General features: G+C 35.7%; 1 protein-coding gene across 1 annotated transcript in view; it reads right to left on the reverse strand.

The window, feature by feature from the left end:
- prkdc.L (protein kinase, DNA-activated, catalytic subunit L homeolog) overlaps nt 1-21,130 on the reverse strand; it is a gene marked incomplete at its 3' end in the record, with an annotated part of 95,847 nt that overhangs the window by 16,812 nt on the left and 57,905 nt on the right. The window contains 23 exon segments of the mRNA NM_001085601.1: nt 587-695; nt 1,865-2,089; nt 2,202-2,387; nt 2,660-2,798; nt 4,275-4,492; nt 5,152-5,313; nt 5,396-5,527; nt 5,876-5,988; nt 7,915-8,127; nt 9,727-9,913; nt 10,098-10,308; nt 10,574-10,672; nt 12,243-12,416; nt 13,107-13,256; nt 13,360-13,487; nt 14,528-14,639; nt 14,821-14,952; nt 15,243-15,394; nt 15,612-15,755; nt 16,872-16,991; nt 17,180-17,320; nt 18,601-18,749; nt 19,759-19,831. Of these exon segments, the coding sequence (NP_001079070.1) occupies nt 587-695; nt 1,865-2,089; nt 2,202-2,387; nt 2,660-2,798; nt 4,275-4,492; nt 5,152-5,313; nt 5,396-5,527; nt 5,876-5,988; nt 7,915-8,127; nt 9,727-9,913; nt 10,098-10,308; nt 10,574-10,672; nt 12,243-12,416; nt 13,107-13,256; nt 13,360-13,487; nt 14,528-14,639; nt 14,821-14,952; nt 15,243-15,394; nt 15,612-15,755; nt 16,872-16,991; nt 17,180-17,320; nt 18,601-18,749; nt 19,759-19,831 (3,469 nt within the window).

Consider the following 21,130-nt stretch of genomic DNA (forward strand, 5'->3'; position numbering starts at 1 on the left):
GTGTACAAATAAAAACTGTGTAAAAAGATTATAATAGTATATTTTACACTTTATAGGATGTGTAAAATAAAAAAAATGTTTCTAATATAGTTATTTAGCCAAAAATGTAATGTGTAAAGGCTGGAGTGACTGGATGTCTAACAGAATACTACTTCCTGCTTTTCAGTTCTCTAACACAGAGTTAGTCAGTGACTATAAGGGAGAGCACATGGGACATAACTGTTCAGTGAGTTTGCAATTGATCCTTAGCATTCAGCTCAGATTCAAAAGCAAAAATTATGACCCATGTGCCCTCCCCCTCAAGTCTCTGATTGGTCTGCCTGGTAACCAATCAGTGGAAACCAAAAGAGCTGCAAAGCAGGAATTAGTGTTCTGTTATGTAAGACATCCAGTCACTCCAGCCTTTATACATTACATTTTTGGCTAACTAGCTATATTAAAAAAAATTATTTTGCAAGGGATATATATTTACCCAGTTTTTATTTTTATACTGAATGATTCCTTTAAACATTATGAAGGTAGTACATAGCTGGAAAACATACAGCAGAAGAGTAGGATAAAAAAGGCAAAAGTAATGTAGACATACCTGGCTTTCTGATAAAACTTATAAAATCTTGTGTTTCTGTCAGGGCTTGAACAGACTGTAGCTTGGTTAATCTGCTTTGATATAGCAGACAGTCAATACTGGAGTAATTCTAGAATAAATAAAGGATGCACTGTATTAGTCATCTAGATAAAATAACTCACATTTAAAATTGCAACAAAGATTGTATTGGGTGGAGGATATGGCCTGAGCCATTGCAACTTGCTTTGTACAGTATAGGAAAAACATGACTTATGTTCATGCCTTAAATTCATTTTAGGAAAGTGATTCTCTTGCAAACCTTAATCAGATTAAACAGGACAAACCTTACCATGCTGGCAGTTTAGGGTTCCACCCATTATTGTATATGCAAAACATTTAACATTTATGCAAATCTGAATAGATTATACCTTTCACCGGAGAAACATTTAAAAAGGATTAATACAAATTTCTAGTAAATAAAGCCAGAAAGCCTTTAACACTTTCAGAAGGGATGAGCTGGTGGGAAGACGTATAGTAGCACTATGCAATAAAGTAACTTTGCTATATTTATGAGCTTTTATTGCCTTTCATAATCCATGAATGATCATCAGCAAATTTTACAGATAATCAATTTTAAAGGGAGTAAATGGCACATTAAAAAAGAACTAACCCCTAAAAATGAATTTGGCTTAAAATGCCATATTTTATATACTGAACTTATTGCACTAGTCCAAAGTTTCAGCTTCTCGATAGCAGCAATGATCCAGGACTTCTAACTTCACCATCTTGGAAAGTGTCTGTGACACCGACATGCTCTGAGTAGCTGTTGAGAAGCGAAGCTTAGGGGTCGTCACAAATGATCAAGCAGAAAATGAGGTTTGTCTGTAATATAAGCTGATGCTACAGGGATGATTATTAAATTCTGATGCTAGATGCACTGGTTCTGTGCTGCCATGTAGTAATTATCTGTTTTATTAATCAGCCTTATATTATGACATTTCTATTCTATGTGTACTGTCTTTTTTTTGTACTATATTTTTTTCGGTCCCTAAACTCAGTAAGTGACAGCAGCACAGAGCTTGTGCAGTAAATCAGCAGAAAAGAAGATGGGGAGCTACTGGGGCATCTTTAAAAGCACAGCTCTTCCCTGCTAAAGGACTGTGGTTGCCTTGGGCAAAAAACATAATGTACAACATTTCTAGCCTACTTCTTAGTTCTCCTTTAAGCTGGATCACTTCTGCTATGCTATGCTATGAATACTTTTGCAAGACACTGTATATGCATGTAAAATAAAAATACCTGCATGAAAACCTGGATTCCATTGTTTATGTAATATTTAGCTCTGTCAAAATCATCTTGCAAGATATAGAGCAGACTTAGTTCTTGGCTGTAGAACGTCTCCATCAGGACCTTTCTCTGCTCAACCTTCATTGCTTCATCAACAAATGTCAATAAGGTTTGGTCATTGTTCCCACCAAGAAGCATTTTCAGCTTGCTGCGTATCATGTAAGGTAAATAGGTTTCCTAAATAAACAGATAAAGCGACTTAAATTATAAAGAATATGAATTAAGTTAAAATTCAATATTAAATGTAGAGTAGCTAGAAACTCCTCAACAGAAAACGGTTTATAAACACCTGATAAAATGGATCACTCCACATTTTATTAAGGTCAGGAGGTTTCCCAGTATCAATATTAACTGTTGAACAATACTCCAGTGGCTTCCATTCAGTTAGGTGATTGTAGCATTCGAGGGAGGCCAACTCCCAAAAGTCCTTTTCTGCGTCTGTGGGATCACCATCTGAGAATGTCTCTGTTAAAGCCTAAAACATGAAGAGACATCTATTGTAACAGAAAATATAATGAAATGGAATAAAGGCTTAAAGTAGCCACCCGATATATTCATAAGGAGCAGATAAAATAACATCTTAGCTTAATAAAAATGAACAATAATTAAGATAATAATCCTATATTTTATACTGTATCTTAGGGTGGCAACTGTCTCAAATGTATATCTGAATCTCCCTGGTCTATTCACAATTTTATTATCTTAAGACTTTTGTGACTCCATTCCTTATCCAAACCTTCTACTCACTTCATCGTATAGTTTGGCAGCTTTGGCATAATCTGATTTTGCTTCTGCATTCAGCGCACACTGAGTAATGCTTTTTGCTCCAATCTTCCCGCTAAAAATACCTCGAAGGACGTCATAATCACCAATAGAGCGATAAAGCCTAAAACGTTTATAGAAAAATAGTTCAGAATGCATACATAAACCAGTGAAATAATGTCAAACAGTTACGGATACCAAAAGGTATAAAAAAGAGCAACAATGAACCTCTAGTTACTAATATGCTTCTCAAAGTCTGCTCTAGGGATGCAGATTGGGTAGGCACAGGTTGTCAATAATCAAATTATAAAACACTTTCAAGTGGTACACACCTCACCTAAACATAGTCCCATATACTGTATAAACACAGTAATGACTGGAGCTGGAGATGCCTTATCAAAATGGGTTCAGTGCAATTCATTTGCTGGGAATGACCTTAGATTAACAAGAGGTATGGGGGATTTTGAGATGATCCGGCATGCCTCTTGCTTGTCACATGGACAAACCTGTCTTCCTTCTTAGACCCAGTTGAACCTTCTGTTGAGATGCTGCTAAACATTTAATTCCATTACAATGGAAGTCTCCTACAGTTAAAGAGGACTCAATGGGGTTGAAGACGTCTGCAAATACTCCTGAAGAATATGTCAAATATTTTGTCATTTTGCTCTTTTAGAAGGATACAGACCTTCTGAGATTATACCCCAACCCTCTTGCCCTTTTTGCCCCCCTTTCTCGTTCCTCTTTATTTTCCGTTTATACTTTCCACCAACCATGACTTCATAACCCCCTTCCTTTAATTTTTCTCTGCTTTCCCAATAGTACATGGTGTTGTTACAACAACAACAACAAAATCAGACAAAAATTCTCTGATCTCCTTTTCTTGCACAGGTTTTGCATTTATACATTCAGGTATAAAAGTATGAGATAACCGACAAAAGGGAGTTGAATGAACAAAATATAGAAATGCAAACGAGATATGTGGATAGCTCCTCTAGGTTTATTATATAAAATAACAAAGAACAGCAACTTCTAAAACAATTTTATTTAATGAGCCAATGACATGATGTGCTTGCCCAGTTCTCTTTAAAGGGGTAGATTACCTTTAAGTTAACTTTTAGAATGCTACATTATGCCCTATTCTTAGCAACTTTTCAGTTGGTCTTCTTTTTTTATTATAGTTTTGAAGTATTTGCCTGCCTTTTCTGCCACTTTACAGCTTGCATATTGGTCATTGACCCAAGAGGTCAAAAAATATTTCTCCTGGAGGCTAAAATTTTATTGTTACTTTTCATTACTTATCTTTCTACTGAAGCCCTTTCTTACTCATATTCCAGTATTATTCAAACTACTGCCTGCTTGCCTGCTAGCAACCAGATTTGCGGATATTTCAAACTGGAGAGCCGCTGTTCAAAAAGCAGAATTTTTTTTTTTTTTTTAAATGAAATAATATTATTGAAAACCAAGCAAATTGTCTCAGAATATCACAATCTACATTATACTACAGTTAATTTAAAGATGAACTACCCCTTATACGACACAATAAAATGGGTTGAAGAAAAAAAAAAAAAAAGTCAGCTCATATAGGTTATAAATGCCTTACTTTGCAAGCTCAATCCATCTGACAATGTCTGGAGGAATTTCTGCCTTCTCTTTCTCTTTTCTCATCTTTTTTGCAGGAGGCTCATCTGGTACTTTCATATGCAACAACCCCTTTTCAAGCAAAAGAATTCCCAGGGGCTGCTGCAGGCTGGCCAAACAACTTGTGCTTATGTTCGCTGGGTTAAGATGTAGCAGTTCATCATGCTGATAGCACATATCCTGTAAGAAATACTTATTTTTTATCTTTGCTATTGATTAGATTGACATATTCACAATGAATGATATACTTCAACCTATTCTATTGTAGTGATCAAATCAATGTTCCCTTTAATACATAGGTTGCCAAAATGTGGACATAGCTCCCTTAAGGCCCAAAGACCCATAAGTGGGACAAAGAATGAAGGCTGCTATTGGGTGAACACTTATTTGCAGTTGTAGAGCTACAACTTTAGAGATTGCTACATAAGGGTAATGTGTTGTTCTCCCAAAAGGTAAAACATTCTGTAACTGCCAACAACTTCAGGTCACTAAATCCATTCTAAGAAGTAATTTGTAACATAAAACTATACCCTCACACGTGACAGACACCCAGCTGCATATAAAGAGGGGGTGGAGGAGACATAAATCACAAGTTAACTTATCTACTACTAAATAAAGTCAACATTCTGCTGCTGTGATACATGTTTAAAATTTACAATAGATGGTACAATATTCCATTGCCTTTTCTGTTATTAAGAAGAGTTGGCCATTCAGATGTCTATGTTTAGTTTATAAACACAGAAAACATGTCAGATTAAAAGATAATTGGGGAGAGATATAAAATGCTCCCTGAAATAGAAAAGTTAGCGAGAGAATTATTACTTATAATATGACTTTACCTGAACACATGCAATGAAGGGTGGGAAATATGACAGCGAGTTACTAAGAAAACTGTTGAATTGTTTAAGTAGCTTGTCAGTGACGCTGATGTCAGAGGCAGTATCTGTCAGGATCCCTGAAAACAAGCTGCTGAAGAGGAGTTTAGCCATAGTTGGATCTCTCTATATGGAATAGAAATATAATATTAATGTAAATTATACAAATGACAAATGTCAGGAAACATCTACCCCTGAAAATACAAACCTGTGCTAGGGCTTGCAAAGGTGCAATTAAATTGCTGTATGAGATCTGGATGTCCGGCAACTCGCCCTGCCTGTAATTTCTGTACAGAGTGATCTGGGCGTCTTGCTTCATTTTTTGCTCTATTTTTATTGCCTAAAAAATAAACAAAATGATGTTTAAGTCTTTCACTTCTCTACTACACCATGGATCAATCTGAACTGTGCTTTATCCTGCCTGCCACCATTTCACTCCTTCTCATCTATATCATTTCTCCACCCTCTGACATTTCTCCAGTATATCGCCGAATACCCCCTCATCATACACATCCATTTCTCAACAGTCTTTATAACAAGAAACAGAATAATACGAACCAGGAAATATCCTTATGCCAATCTAATAAGACATAGCTATACCACGAGATTTGTTCTTTTTTCTTTATATAGGACAGTATAGCATGGAAATGAATGAATATTGAAAGAAACACTGTGAAGGTAATCAAACCTTTTCTCTTTTCTGCTCGGCCGTTCCCTTTCTTGCATAGATCAGGCTCAGCTTCTCTCTGTCTTTTAAGAAACGCCTTCGCAACCTTAAGATGTCGGATCTATCTTCCATACCTTCAAATCATGCATGAAATTAACATATATTCTTTGTATAATATAAAGAAAAACGATTCAACACAATATATAACTCAATAAATAAAGGGAAATTCACCAACACCACTGCAAGTGAGATCACCGTAGTCTACGGTCACACATTTTTTCTGCTGGGGTAGAAAAGAACAATTCAGCCCCTTACTTCTCTGTGATGTATGGACTGATAGAAATAGAATCACTGCATACGTTGCCCAGAAAATGCTTAAGTTTTGTTTGGGGCCAAATCTGCATTTTCTTTTTCTGGCAAAGAAAATGTTGTGTTTGATGTAGACTATAACATTGACTTGTATTAAGATGCAGATTCTAATATTCTACTGTCTATATTATTTTGTGAATGGTCTTCATTTACTGTACACAGTTTTTTTTTTATTCTTCATCTGTTAAAGGAGAAGGAAAGGTTGAAGTGTTATCAGAAAGCTCTATATAAATACACCAGCAAACCCTCAAAGTAATGCTGCCCTGAGTCCTCTGTCAAAAGAAACACCACATTTCTTTCCTTCTATTGTGTACACAAAGCCTTTTTTCATCTTAAATCTCCAGGGCACGGGCTTGAGCATGCTCAGTTTGCTCCTCTCCCCCTCCCTGCTGTAATCTCAGCCCAGAGCTATGAGCCAGCAGGGAGAGACTCAGGCAGGAAGTGATATAACACCAAGCTAATATGGAAGCTGCTATCCTAAACAAACAGAGAGAGCTTCTACAGCTGTTTACTCATGTATGGTAGAGCATTCTACAGAATAAATAGAACAATGATATACAGGTGCTAGTGTGAGTGAACCAACAACATACACAAGTATGGGTCTCCTACCCAGAAGCCTGTTATCCAGAAAGCTCAGAATTACACAAAAGCCCTCTCCCTTAGACTCCAATGAAAGCTAAGAATTTAAATGTTTTAAATTTATTTTCACTGTAATAATAAACAGTACCTTGTACTTGATTCAAACTAAGATATCATTAATCCATATCACAATCCTACTGAGGTTATTAAATTACTTAAGTGATTTAAATTACAGAAAGAAAACCCGAGGTCCCCATTGTTATGTATAATAGCTAGGTTCCATACCTGTTCCGTTTGCAATACAGATTAGAACACAGAATGGAGGAAGCACACAAAGAAACACAAGCAATCAATAACAATTAAATCAAATCTCCCAAACAATTATATTTTTGGTTTACAAGGTTTATAACCCTACAACTTGACACAATTTTCAGATCAGATTTAATTAGTTATAATCAATTTAACAATATACTCTTATACAGCGGACACACTAAACTGCTCACTATGCTGTGAAATATATGGTGGCTATCAATCGATATACAGAGTTACTGTTATTTATTTAATCACTCTTATGCTGCATTAAATTTGGTTGATTATGGTTTGGGATCATGGATTTGCTAGGGAGCATATTTCTGACATGTGATCATTGATCTTCATCTGAAACAAGCTTAGTTTCAAATTTTAATAGTTGCAGGAGTATCTAATAATCTGCTAAGGAGAGACTCCTTTGGAGTCATAAAAAATACATACTGGCATATGTTTAAAAGAAACTTTGCTTGACAGGTGAAGTAACCTATATGAACCAATAAGATGTTTGCTTTTAAACAGTAAATGCTTCCTGCTCATTTTACATTGTTATTTTGTGGTCCCACCTACATATTATGCATAATACATTACCCACCACTTTTCTGGTCCCCTGAAACTTAAAATGGGGGTTCTACTGTAAACATAGCATTTACTCCTCAGCTGTCTGAAAGTAAGGATCCCATTGGTTATTAGACTTGGTTGATAACATTAACCCAACAGTGGCCACACTGCTCTGCCTTAAACTGTTAGAGTGTTATCTCAATTTTCTAAACATGCATTAAATATCAGTGTCCATCATTACTCACTTTTAGTTTTGCTGTCAGTTACATCTCCTGGTAGTCCAAGTCTCCGCATGCCAAAATTGGGGCCCAATGGTTTTAACGGGACTCTTCTCACATTTTCATTTCTTTTGTTAACAAACAGCAATGCAGAAGGTAAAGACTCAGGGCTTTCAACCGAGTAGTCGGCTAAGGTGTCCATACTACTTCCAGTGAGCCAGTTGAATGAACTCCTTCCACCTGAGAGAGAGAGAGAGAGAGAGAGAGAGAGAGAGAGAGAGAGAGAGAGAGAGAGATTGAGAGAGATTTCAACATTTTAAATGATTTCAGCTGTATAAGATAAAAGTCTCCAAAAATACTTTTTGTCCTCATATGCTCGTAGCTGGACAACTTAGTTTCAGCTTCAGATGGTGGAATTTTCCTAGAATGTATCTGTGCACAGGCTAAGCTTTCAGTATTCAGTCTGACTGGGCAGAATGAGCAACAAGTACCAATCATAATTCGGCTGCATACTACCTGTTAAATAGCTAGAATATTAGCTGATGCATTCCAGAAGCTTGCATGTCAAAATGTCTCTTAATACAATATAAAATATGGCTACATAAAGTAAACTGCCAGCGTAAAGAAAGGTGGTTTACCCCCCCCCCCCTACTGTTCTTATCCTTTTGCCGTGTTGTATGGTGATGCTTCGCCCAAATGCAGGTGATTTCATATGTAAAACTCCTAGTGTGGCTTTGTAAAAGGAACTGATCACATGCTTTAATAGCCAGTATACCTTTCAGTTTTCCATATGGAAATATTAATACAGTATGTATGTTTATTTCCCATTTGCTAAACATTCTTCTGCTATGGAATTACAGGCTAAGCTTGCAGTTTATCCTTGTCTAAGCAGTCACTGACTCATTCTGGACACATGCTTTTATAACCTCATATTGCTTATAATTCCATAAGAAGAAGAATTCCAGAAGAAAGTGTAGCCTAGGGGGTAGATTGACATAAATGTGAATGAGGTCAGCCAAGCTGTACCATAAACCATATCTTCTACAGCTGGGCAATATGAACACATAAATACAATTCTGATGGGAAAGTTGAGGTTACAGTGGCCCTTTAAAGGGGTTGTTCACCTTCCAAACACTTTTTTCAGTTCAGTTGTTTTCAGATTGTTCCCCAGAAATAATGACTTTTTTCAACTACTTTCCATTATTTATTGGTGACTGTTTTTCCACAATCTAAGTTTAAAGTTTAAAAATGTCCCTGTCTCTGGTGTTTGAGTCTGGCAGCTCAGTAATTCAGGTGCAGACTCTAAACAGTGAAAACTTTTAGTTGATACATTTTTCAGCAGCATCTCTGGAGTATTAGCAACTATTGTATCAATTCTCACAGCTGCCTGTAATGAAACCCAGAGATTTTGCTCAGCAGGGACAAAGATAAGGAATGTACAGTACAGGGTCAGCGCCCCCCTCCCAGAGCTGCTTTAGAAGGTGAAAAATGACCCTTTACACTTCAATATTAGATTATTTAAATAGAAAGTAATTGGAAAAAGTGGTTATTTCTGGTGAACTGTCTGAAAACAACTAGTTGTTTGAAGGTGAACCACCCCTTTAGGAATGTGGAATGTATTTACTGTTCTTGATGTTCTGTCTCTCCAAGGCAATGGGCAAACAACATGGAGACTTCTTAGTATAAACTGAACTTACTGTCTACCTAATTGAGTTAGGTACTTAAGTTGATGTTCTAATAAGCCTTCATAACCTATCTTACATAAGATGTTCCTTAATAAATTTACCAGGTATGACTAAAAAAAAATGTCATTTTCAAGCCACACATTACGTAACATACCAATATTCTGTGTAGGAGTAAACTGATAGTGCTGTTGTGTAGCTCGCAACTGGCCACCAATTGGTTCATCAGCTTCTATTGTTCCTTGCGCCCTAGACCTCTGCATACTTTGTGATAGCTGAGTCTCCACAAACATTGGCGTGAGGACAGAACTACGGAAGCGCCAACTGGAATCAACAGTATAATCCTACGTGATAAAATTAAACACAGTATTGTTATTACGGCATAAGTAGAACATTACAGAATGTCTCTATCAAACCAATAAGAAAATACTCTCCAGTACTATTCTGTGCAAAAAGAAAACCAACACACAAAAGCAGTGGATTATAAAGCATCAGTTAAATGTTTCTGTTTTGTAAATTCTACTTCACCTGAAACTTGCATTCCGACAGCGGGTGTTCAAACATTTTTCTGATGTAATCTGGACTTTTGCTGGTCATTTCAAGCAGAAGATTTGTTGCAAGGCTGAGGTAATGTTTTTCTATCTTTGGTGAATACAGTGAACTCAGAATGGCAAGCATGCGTTCTGTAGTGTTGGATGGCAATCTAGTTTCATCACTCCAAAAATTCCTCACAATAAGCCTTTACAAACAATACGGGACAAATAGGAAAGCTTAATATTTATTTAAATAAATATTGGTAAAACTGGTCAACCTGGGGGCCTGAAAAATAATCTACTGTTGGGCCCAACAATACATAGTTACACCACTGATTGACAAGAGTACAACTATGTTGAGGAATCAACTGTTATTGATTATTTATATAATTAATACTATGTTAAAATTACTATGTTTATCATAAATTAATTATAGAGCTTTATGCAACCATCATTCTGTCATCTACTTACTGGAGTTCAGTATTCTCATCCACTAACCCTTGAAGTAATCCTTCCTTTGCCATATTGAACACCTCAACCGATTTGCTATCATTTTGGCTTTCGTGATCTCTGAAATATAAAAGCGAGACAACTATAAAAATTAAATTTTTACATCATTTTAAAACACCTTTTATCATTATAATCTCACGCTCTCATCTCTTTCTATGTGTGTGTATATATATATATATATATTTATTGAGAGAGAGAGAGAGAGAGAGACACAGACAGACAGACAGACAGACAGACAGACAGACAGAGAGAGAGAGAGAGAGAGAGAGAGAGAGAGAGAGAGAGAGAGAGAGGGTATCAAATTCAATTAGCATTAGATTCGAGTTTTTTCTGCATATCGAATCTCAGGAAGGCTGCAAACAACTCCAACGCCCAGGACGTCTTCCATAGGTTTAAACAGCAATGCGGCAGGTTTTAGGTGGCAAATAGTCAAATTTGAGTTCTTAAAGGGCCAGTGTATGATAAAGCTCAAAAATGTAATTCAAATTTTTTTAAAAACTAGCAACGAATTGTAACAATTCCCTAGTCGAATTTCACAGTTTTCATCATAAAAAAAACAAAAAAATTTTGATTTCGAAATTCAAATTTCTACCACTTCGACCCTTGATAAATCTGCTGCAAAGTGTATGTGTGTATATATCTCCATTATCTGAAAACCCGTTATCCAGAAAGCTCTCAATTACGGAAATACTGTCTCCCATAAACTCTTTTATACAAATAATCCACATTTTTTTTAAATTATTTCCTTTTTCTATGTAATAATAAAAAAAAGTACCTAGTACTTGATCCAAACTAACGTTTTTCAGATAATGGATCCTATACCTGTATATGCTTAGAATCTGCAGTGTCATGCACATGAAAATAAGAATTAAAAATAAATAATCAACCAACGGGTGAAGTAAACCTTGATCATTACCAATGGTTTCTTTAGAATACCAGTTTCTAGTCAAAGAAGCTTCTCTTGAGAAAAAACAATAATTGGAATATAGTTTCAGGTTTTTTGATCTCGAAAAACCCTGGGACTCTTAAGAGCTAAAGGAAGCAATTCATTCCCCCAACTTATTCAGCCATTCGGGTCAAATGCATGTGATACTATGTGATATGGTGATCCATGGGGAGTCAAGTAACATTGTTCAGTTCTAAAATGAGCCCGTCTGTGACAGGGATTGAGGAGATAAGGCTCCTCTCACTTCCTAATTCACCAACACCACATCAATCTCCCAAGTGTTTTATAATAATTTTCAGCTTGGACATTATCAACTGTTAGCTGACTGCATTGCAGGATGGGCTATAATTGTTCTGGCAGGTTGGAAGGTGCCTGACAAAATCTGGGTATGTGCGGCAACCATAGCTCTGGTATTTTATCTTGTAATGTGAGTACAAAAAAAAAACACTCTTCATTGTTTGAAAGTATTTGTCACATTTAGTGCATGCTTACAAATAAGTGAGCTTCCAAAATAAATAATATACAGTTATGGAATATAGAAAAAAAATAATCAACTTGTGACTATTTCAGCACTGTTATCCACAAACATCAAAGAAGTATCTTTTCATTGTTCAGTCGGTCGCTAATTCACAGATACAGCCAAAGGTACAGAATATAAAAACAATACAATAAAAGAGCCATTACCTGTAATTATCGTATATCCACATGAAAATATCATACATGCGTTCACGGCAAACAGGAAAGGAGTGGGAGCTAAACGCTGTTACGGGGATCAGAAACTCATGTAGTTCAGCAGGTGTCAGTTTGGATAAGATCTTGTAAATAATATCTAAGCACACTCTTTGCCTTTCATCATCTCTAATTAGCAGGGGGAAAACAAAAGCAAATGTACAATTACAAAGCACGCCAACATTATTAATAAGAAGGTCAAATGCTAAATCTTGTAATTATGTCTATCACTGATATTTTACACGGCGAGGCCTAACTATATAATTTTGAATTTGTGCATTTTTTTATCATTCGAAACAAAAAAACTTGAAAAGTCAACAAACTCAAATGTGTACTTATTTATTAAAAAACTTGAATCTTGAAAACTTCACTTAAAAATACCCTTAAAAAAAAAATGTAATTGGAAAAAAGAAAACATTTCAATTGTGCTAGAACAATTACCAGGGACATCTCCATAAACTTCTTTTTTACATTTTATTTTAGATGTTGAACTTTTAAATTTGAGGCTTAAATCTCAAAAATGTGAGTTTTGGAAACCCTAATAGCAAAAAAAACCTCTTGTTAAAGACTTGAATTCCAATGTTAACAAATAGTCTCATTGGTATTAAATACTAAAGAACTATCGTTGAGCAATTTGTCCTATGGTTTTCATGCATTATGTATATCTTGCTTTTTGTCAATGGGATTCATATGAAAATAATAATGGTTGTACTGTGCCTTTTAAAATTAGCTTAAGCTTATTAAATAGAAGTACATGCTCTTGACACATAGACAGGGGAAAACCAACTAAATGAAACATCTACATTGGCCGCCTCTCACCTGTTATTCATAATTTGGCAAAAATCTTTATTTTTTAACTCAATAAAAAGATCTGGAATATCTTCGGCTCGGTGCATTATTATTTCCAAGCACTGAGTCTTGAGGACACCATGCAGTTTTGGCAGCAAAAACAGTACAATTGTCATGAATCTGTAAAAAAAACAAAAACAAAAACAAAAAAACAAATAAAAAGCTTAAAAGCTCTTCACTCAGATAAAGCTGAATGAAAAAATAAAAAAGGAAAGTAAATTACCTGTCAGCAAATGGAGGGAAATTCTTCACTACTTTGTTCAAACACATAATAAATTTGTCCTCCTTGTTATTTGTTTGATGTCGTTTCAACTCCTTAACAACATAGTCAAAAACTGGTGCTTCTGTTCTCTATGAGAAAATGTGTGCGTCTGTCATTAAGAATTAAACTTCTCAAGCAAAGAAAGAGGGTTACAACAATTATTTTGTAGTCAGGCTCTGCAGCAAAACTCTCCACATTCACAATATCACAAAAACCCAAGGTTACTTATGTTCTTCCTGGCATTTCTCATTTTCTGTTGCTATGGCTGGCCTGTATTCAAATCAGATTTCCCCTCATACAGCATTATCATTATAAAATGTGTGAACAATTCCTTTAAAAGGAATTAAAAAAGCCATGAATATATTGTAAATTATATCCTTATAAACGACGACTACTGATGTCATCAGTTATAAATAGGGATGCACCGAATCCTGGATTCGGTTCGGGATTTGGCCAGGATTCTGCCTTTTTCAGCAGGATTCGGATTCAGCTGAATCTTTGTGCCTGGTCGAACCGAATCCTAATTTGCATATGCAAATTATGGGTGGTAGGGAAATTACGTCATTTGTCACAAAAGTATAATTTTTTCCACTTTTTCCTTTCCTGCCCCTAATTTGCATATGCAAATTCAGATTCGGTTCGGTATTCGGCTGAATTTCTCACCAAGGATTTGACCGAATCCCAAATAGTGGATTTGCTGCATCCCTAGTTATAAACATGGAGTAGTGATGTCCTTTTTGTCACATGACTCATTAAAACTTGTATATTATAATAAATAAAGGACCCCTTGTTGGAAAATATGAGGATATTAGAGTAACCTCAGAGTTCCATGACCTGTATAAAAGCACATGGCCCTTGGTGACATATAATATCCTTATATTTTAAAATAGGGGGTACTTTATTCACTATATAACCATTTCATCCAAGTTGCTAAAATAGGTTTCCATTTAATAAATACCTTTAATCATTTTACCCTAAAATTCCACAATCTACAGATTCCTGAATAATTGCTTTTTATGGTATCAAAAGGTGGAGTAGGACACACCCAAGGTTCTCAAAAGACCTTCATTTCCATAATGTATCTAAAATTATATGTTTGCTCTAGATTATATGACACAGAAGAACTTACTTTTTCATTTTGAACAATGTAACGGAGGACCAGTCCAATGACTTCAGCTGCTGCAATGTAAACCTCCTTGAATCTTGTAAGACCAAGATTGTTAGCCAGAGACTGAAAGTACCTACATAAGAAATATATATTAGGTATGCTCTTTATTTGGTCATTTTAAAACCACAATCATCACACAAGTTTCTATTTTGGATCTGCAAGATGATGAAACCAATAAAATTCTAAAATGAAAGACCAAATAAATGGTTTGTATTTGTAACACGCAGTTATTAAAAGTAATTTTATCAGCTCACCTTTCAGGGTCTATTCCACATTTTGGATCAAGTGGTGAAAAGTTGTTGGCAAGAGCTAATCCCAGTAACTGAATCCCCACTGAGTTGTCTTTTGTATTAGGATCAGTTCCAGAAAATCCTTCATATATTAACCTGAGAAAGATCACACATAGAGTTGATCGAGAAAGAGAGACAAATATATATTCAAATAATACAATACACACCCTCTCCATTTTCTAGTATCAAATGTTTGATAAAACCTACAACTTAACCATTATAAAATATATGTGCCATTAAATGCCCTAAATACATTTTAATGAAATGGAAAGACAATGACTTACAAACATTTTCATTTCACACTATTATTAAAATAAACCATTAATATGAATACTATTTTATTTGTTTAATAGAAGATTAATGGAGAAACCAAGTAATTTGCATACCTATATGGTATGGAAAGGCATTCCTTCCAGCATTCCAGGACAGTTTTTATTATTTCAAGGTTGTGTCGGAACACTGCTCTCTTTTCATGAAATACATTTTTCATCAAGAACTCAAGCAATCGGTTAGCTAGGATCTCCTCTTTTGCTTGTCCCTAAAAAGGGTAGAATATACAGTAGCTACACATTTAAAAAAAGTTAACATAGTAAATCTAAAAGTTGTAGATTATTACAGAATATGATCAGATAAAAACATGAACGCTAAAAAAAGGCAGTCTAACAGCAGCTATTTTAAAACTTACCATGAACAGTATTCAAGACACTTTAATGAAAACACAGGGTATTAGATATATATCATCTATGCTAACTTACATTAGGTGTGGCAATGCTCGACCAAGAAAGAATGGTAACTAATGTCTCAACCACCATGTAGTGAATTCCCGTTCCTCCATTATTTCCAGAGACAATCAGTTGTAATATAGGCCCAATCCAAAATCTGGCATAAGGGCGGAAAACCTGAAATTATGATTTAATATTATTATTGTAACCAAACTCACTCTCTACAATTAACATTTAAAAGGCTGTTTGCCTGGGTCAGAAATAGCTTGATAAAAGACCAAAAACAGCTTGAAACGTTACTGTTATCCAAGGTCTTGTCATGTGCTTAGAATAAAGGCTTTCTATTGCTGGGTCAGAAATACCCAGCAACCTGATTTCTATTGTTATCCATCAGGTCAAATCCTTACTTACTTTTCTTCTAGCCTATCATTCAAACCACTGACTCTTTACTAGGGGTATGTTGGACCCTAGACACCAAATAAGAGTTTACATTCCATACTGAAGTGCTCCAGAACAAAAATGTTAACTATAAAAACAAAACAAGAAAAGAAGAATAGCAGACTCTAGCATTCTGGTTAACAGGTGGCATACCTGTATTGATCAGACAGAGAGGAAGTCCCTTGGCTAAGGGCGACAGTAGATGCAGTTCTTCTCCAATGTCTTAGCCAGTCTTTCATGGCTGACAGGCAAAGTTGTGACAGGCAGGCCCTCACAGTGTCGGACTGGCCCACCAGGATACCAGGAAAACTCCCGGTGGGCCCAGGGGTTAGTGGGCCCTCATGCTGCTAAACATTTGGCATTTTCATGGCAATTTCTTATTTCCTTAATAGAGAGGCTAAATAGATGAAATATAGATTATAGTATGTAAAGAAAAGAGACTAGGAGAATAGAAATTGAGTGAGGAGAGGTTGAAAATAGTACTGAGAGTGGGCCCCTGGTCTAAGGTTTTTGGGTGGGCCCCTAGTGTCCCAGTCCGACACTGAGCCCTCAGACAAAAATAAATTGCATGGAGGTCTGTTTTGTCATGGACAGATCAGAAAAAAGAAGCATAAAGGGATTTGCAAAAGAGCAGTCTCCAATCCCCCCCAAGGAGATAGAGCTGGTACTATAAAATAGAATTATAAAATATTTCTCTCTAGTTGTGCACAAGCCAATCTGAAAGTCTTGCTTAGTAAGCCAAGAGTTGTAGAGCACTAGCTATTGTAGGATCTAGAAAACCACGGCACTAATTCTACCAAAACTTTATCAAGAAACCGCATAATTAATGCTACTTTGTAGCCTAATGGTACTTACTTCCTCAGTGTTAACAATAAGTTTGGCAATGAAAAGACGAATGTTTAATGGCGTAGATGTGTTCCCCAATTTTACGTGCAGAAACTTCATCCATGATGGAAGTTCTTGAGGAGATGCATCCTGAAAGCAAAAGCAGCACATCTAAGGATTTTAAGCACACTAACCAGATTTCTATCCTAGGGCAAGCAAAACCCAAATTCATCTGAACTGATTGACTAAGAGTGCTGAAAACACTGAGCTGCATACTTGCAATGTTCTAAAATTGTTAAATTTTTATGTTTCATAGTACAAAACACAAATTTCAAGACCTCATCCACTTTTGGTGTGATTTCACTTCGATTCATGTGCTTAATCAAACCAGTCATCGCTGCCATACATTCATGCTGATTAAGCTCATCCATTTCAAATTCCATAACATCATCGAATGTCTTCCCTTCAGTAATCTGCTCCTATAAAGTAAATGAAAGATCATTGTAATCGTGAAAATTTGAAGATAATTAATTAATTTACAGTAAAAAAATCTGAAAGACAGGAGAAAATCTAGAAAAACACAATGAAGTCAGAGAATGAATAGAAAATATAAACTTGGTTTATATGGCTAATTTCACCATTGTAGTTTAGCACTTTTGTACAGGTATGGGACCCGCTATTCAGAATGCTCGAGACTCTGTGTTTTCCAGATAACGAATCTTTCCGTTATATGGACCGTCATATATTAAGTCTACAAAAAATCCTGTAAACATTAAATAAACTCAATAGGCTGGTTTTGCTTCCAGTGAGGATTAATTATATCTTAGTTTGGATCAAGTACAAGCTACTGCTTTATTCTTACAGAGAAAAAGGAAATCATTTTAAAAAATGTGGATTATTTGGATAAAATAAGAGTCTATGGAAGACGGCATTTCCAGAATTCTGAGCTTTCTGGTTACCGGTTTTCTGGGTAACGGATCCCAGACCTGTAAAATTAGCTCTAGAATAGCACCATTCAATATATTTATGTAATAGGAAACTAATTTAACATGCCACATGGAAAAGAATATAATTGATGAAGGCATGCAAAGGGGACCCCTTGGGCAGGTTGCGAGCTATAAAATCTGTTGGAGCACCACATATAACAGTCCAGTGTTGCTCTAGACAACAGACACTGCTAAGATTTCATATCTGAACAGTATATTTAGGGGCAGATTTATTGAAAATTTGAATTTTTGATTTTTTTAATGGTCAAAACTTTCAAATTCGAGTTATGAATTATCCAAACTCGATTTCGAATTTTAATTCAAATTTCAAGATTTATCATACTCTGTCCCTTTAGGAATTTGAATACGACTATTCGCCACCTAAAACCTACTGAATTGCTGTATAAGTCAATAGGAGAGGTCCAGTGAGCAATTTGGAGATGTTTGCAGCCTTCTTGACATTCAAGTTTTTTTCGGATAAAAAACTCAAATTGAGTTTTATCAAATTCGAGAAGAGTTCAAATCGAGTGTTAGTAAAATTAGTCCATTTAAGATATTCGATTTTTATAATAAATAATGAAATATTCGAATTTCAAATAAAATCGAATTCATGCGAGTTTTTTTTTAACTCACATGAATTCGATTTTATTCGACATTCGAATATTGATAAATGTGCCTCCCCAAGTATAGCTTTCCAGGACTAGAGTAAACTAACCATTTTTCTTAGGTAGATACTACTGTTCTGAGTTGGTAGCTATTATTGTTTTAGTTACCTTTTTTCTGCTGGCACTCTGAGAAAGCATTTTGCTCTGTGAACTGTAAGAAAAGCTCTGGACACCAGTAGAAAAATCAAACTGGCTCATTTCTTCAATTAAGCTGCTATCTGCCATGTAGGACTGGGAAGATAAGTACGAAGGTTCATCTTCATCATTTAAGCATAAAGAGAAAGAAAAAGAAATCATAATGACTGTAGGAAGGCATTGAGGGAGACATAACCCCTAAAAATGAACATGGCTAAAAATGCCATATTTTATATACTGAACTTATTGCATCAGCCTAAAGTTTCAGCTTGTCAATAGCAACAATGATCCAGGACTTCAAACTTGTCACAAGGGGTCACCATCTTGGAAAGTGTGTGACACACTCAGTGGGCTCTGAGCAGCTATTGAGAAGCTAAGCTTAGGGGTCGTAATATGAGATGATGCTACAAGGCTCATTATTAAATGCTGAGGCTAATTGCACTGGTTTCTGTGCAGCCATGTAGTAATTATCTGTATTAATTACTAATCAGCCTTATATTGTGACATTTATATTCTATGTGTACTGTATATTGTGAGTGGGTCCCTAAGCTCAGTAAGTGACCTCAGCACAGAGCATGTGCAGTGAATCAGCAGAAAAGAATATGGGGAGCTACTGGGGCATCTTTGGAGACATAGATCTTTACTGCTAAAGGGCTGGGGTTGCCTTGGGCTGTTACAGAAGCCCAAAACATAATGTACAACATTATACCTACTTCTTTAGTTAGGCTTTAGTTCTCCTTTAAATGCTCTCGATTATGCATGGTGTTTTCTATGACAATTGAGAGAACAGCTTGACCATGTTATCAGATTTGTGTGAACCACAGATCTATATCTTGTTTTCTTTATTTGTACTGGGGATTTTGCTGAGAAATGCAACGCTGAATATTATCTTATGTTGTCAAGAAACGTATCTTCTGTGAAGAACTGCTTCCAGAATTTAGCATGCAGGGAAACCAGGATTACATTTCCACACAGATGAAGGCATGGACTGTATTTTTAAAAATGATTTAATATGTTACGGGTGCAAATATATGCAAATAATTTTTGTACTAAATTGACTCTAACAAGAAGTAATTTAAGACAATTGATAAAATCAAAAAACATTATATACAGTATAAAAAAAAATGATACCAGATTCTGTGCTTGAGGCATCCCTTGCTTCTTTACGTATGGCAAAGTATTTTTTCTTCCGCTCCATTGGAACCTTTAGGGTGAAATGTAAATAAAAATCTTCACCCATTTTCAGCTTTAGAAGAACAATAGCATTATAGTACCTACTTGAAATTAAAAAAACAAAACATATTACAGCGCATAATTAATTATAGCTACTTCTACAATCCTAATGTATAATTGTTAAATTACTGCTAATTTTAGGATCGTACATTTCATTAGACAATTTGAAAACAACCTTAAAACCAAGGGCTATAATTAAATTGTGCAGTAAAGATGGAATTAAGCAACATGGTTGTAAACCAATGGCAACAATACCCATTTTGTGAATCAAAAGTAAACATAATGTAAACCCTTTAAAGAATATGCAGATTTTAGCAACACAATATTTTGACTGAATCAACAAATAGAAAAATGCCTATGCAATATATATTACCTGCCAGTAGTGAGGAAGTGCTGCAATATTTCTAACAAAATATAAAAGTGACCATACATTCCCAGATTTGGTTGGACACTTTAGCTAATATTGACCATCTAACCATCTGGCCAGTTGTGGGGGTATTCAGGTCAATGATCCTGTGATCCTAGTGGACGGAGTATTATCCCTTGCAGAAAATGATGGTAGTCAGACGGAAAGGAAGTAAAGATAAGCTGTTCAGTTGAACTTAACGTATGTTGCAATGTATAGGTCCTAATGGCCCCTTATAGGTTAAAGGGATTCTGTCATGATTTTTATGGTGTCATTTTTATTTCTAAATTACACGGTTTACACTGCAAATAATTCACTCTACAATATAAAATGTCATTCCTGAACCAGCAAGTGTATTTTTTTTAGTTGTAATATTGGTGTGTAGGCAGCCAAAAAAAAAAAAAAAAAAAAAGAGAGCCAGCACTTTAGGATGGGTCTGCTTTCTGGCAGGCTATTGTTTCTACTGCTCAATGTAACAATGTGTTGCAGTGGGACCTGGATTTTACTATTGAGTGCTGTTCTTAGAACTACCAGGGAACCTTTATCTTGTGTTAGGCAACTGCTATCTGGTTACCTTCCCATTGTTCTGTCGTTAGGCTGCTGGGGAAGAGGGAGGGAGGATGTGATATCACTCCAACTTGCAGTACAGCAGTAAAGAGTGACTGAAGTTTATCGAGTCAATATGACTGGGGGCAACTGGGAAACTGACAATATGTCTAGCCCCATGTCAGATTTCAAAATTAAATACATCTGTTTGCTCTTTTGAGAAATGAATTTCCGAGCAGCATTCTGCTGGAGCAGCACTATTAACTGATACATTTTGAAAAAAATATTATTTTTTTCCCATGACAGTATCCCTTTAAA

The sequence above is a fragment of the Xenopus laevis genome, chromosome 6L (assembly GCF_017654675.1).
Source record: "Xenopus laevis strain J_2021 chromosome 6L, Xenopus_laevis_v10.1, whole genome shotgun sequence".
Lineage (NCBI taxonomy): Eukaryota > Metazoa > Chordata > Amphibia > Anura > Pipidae > Xenopus > Xenopus laevis.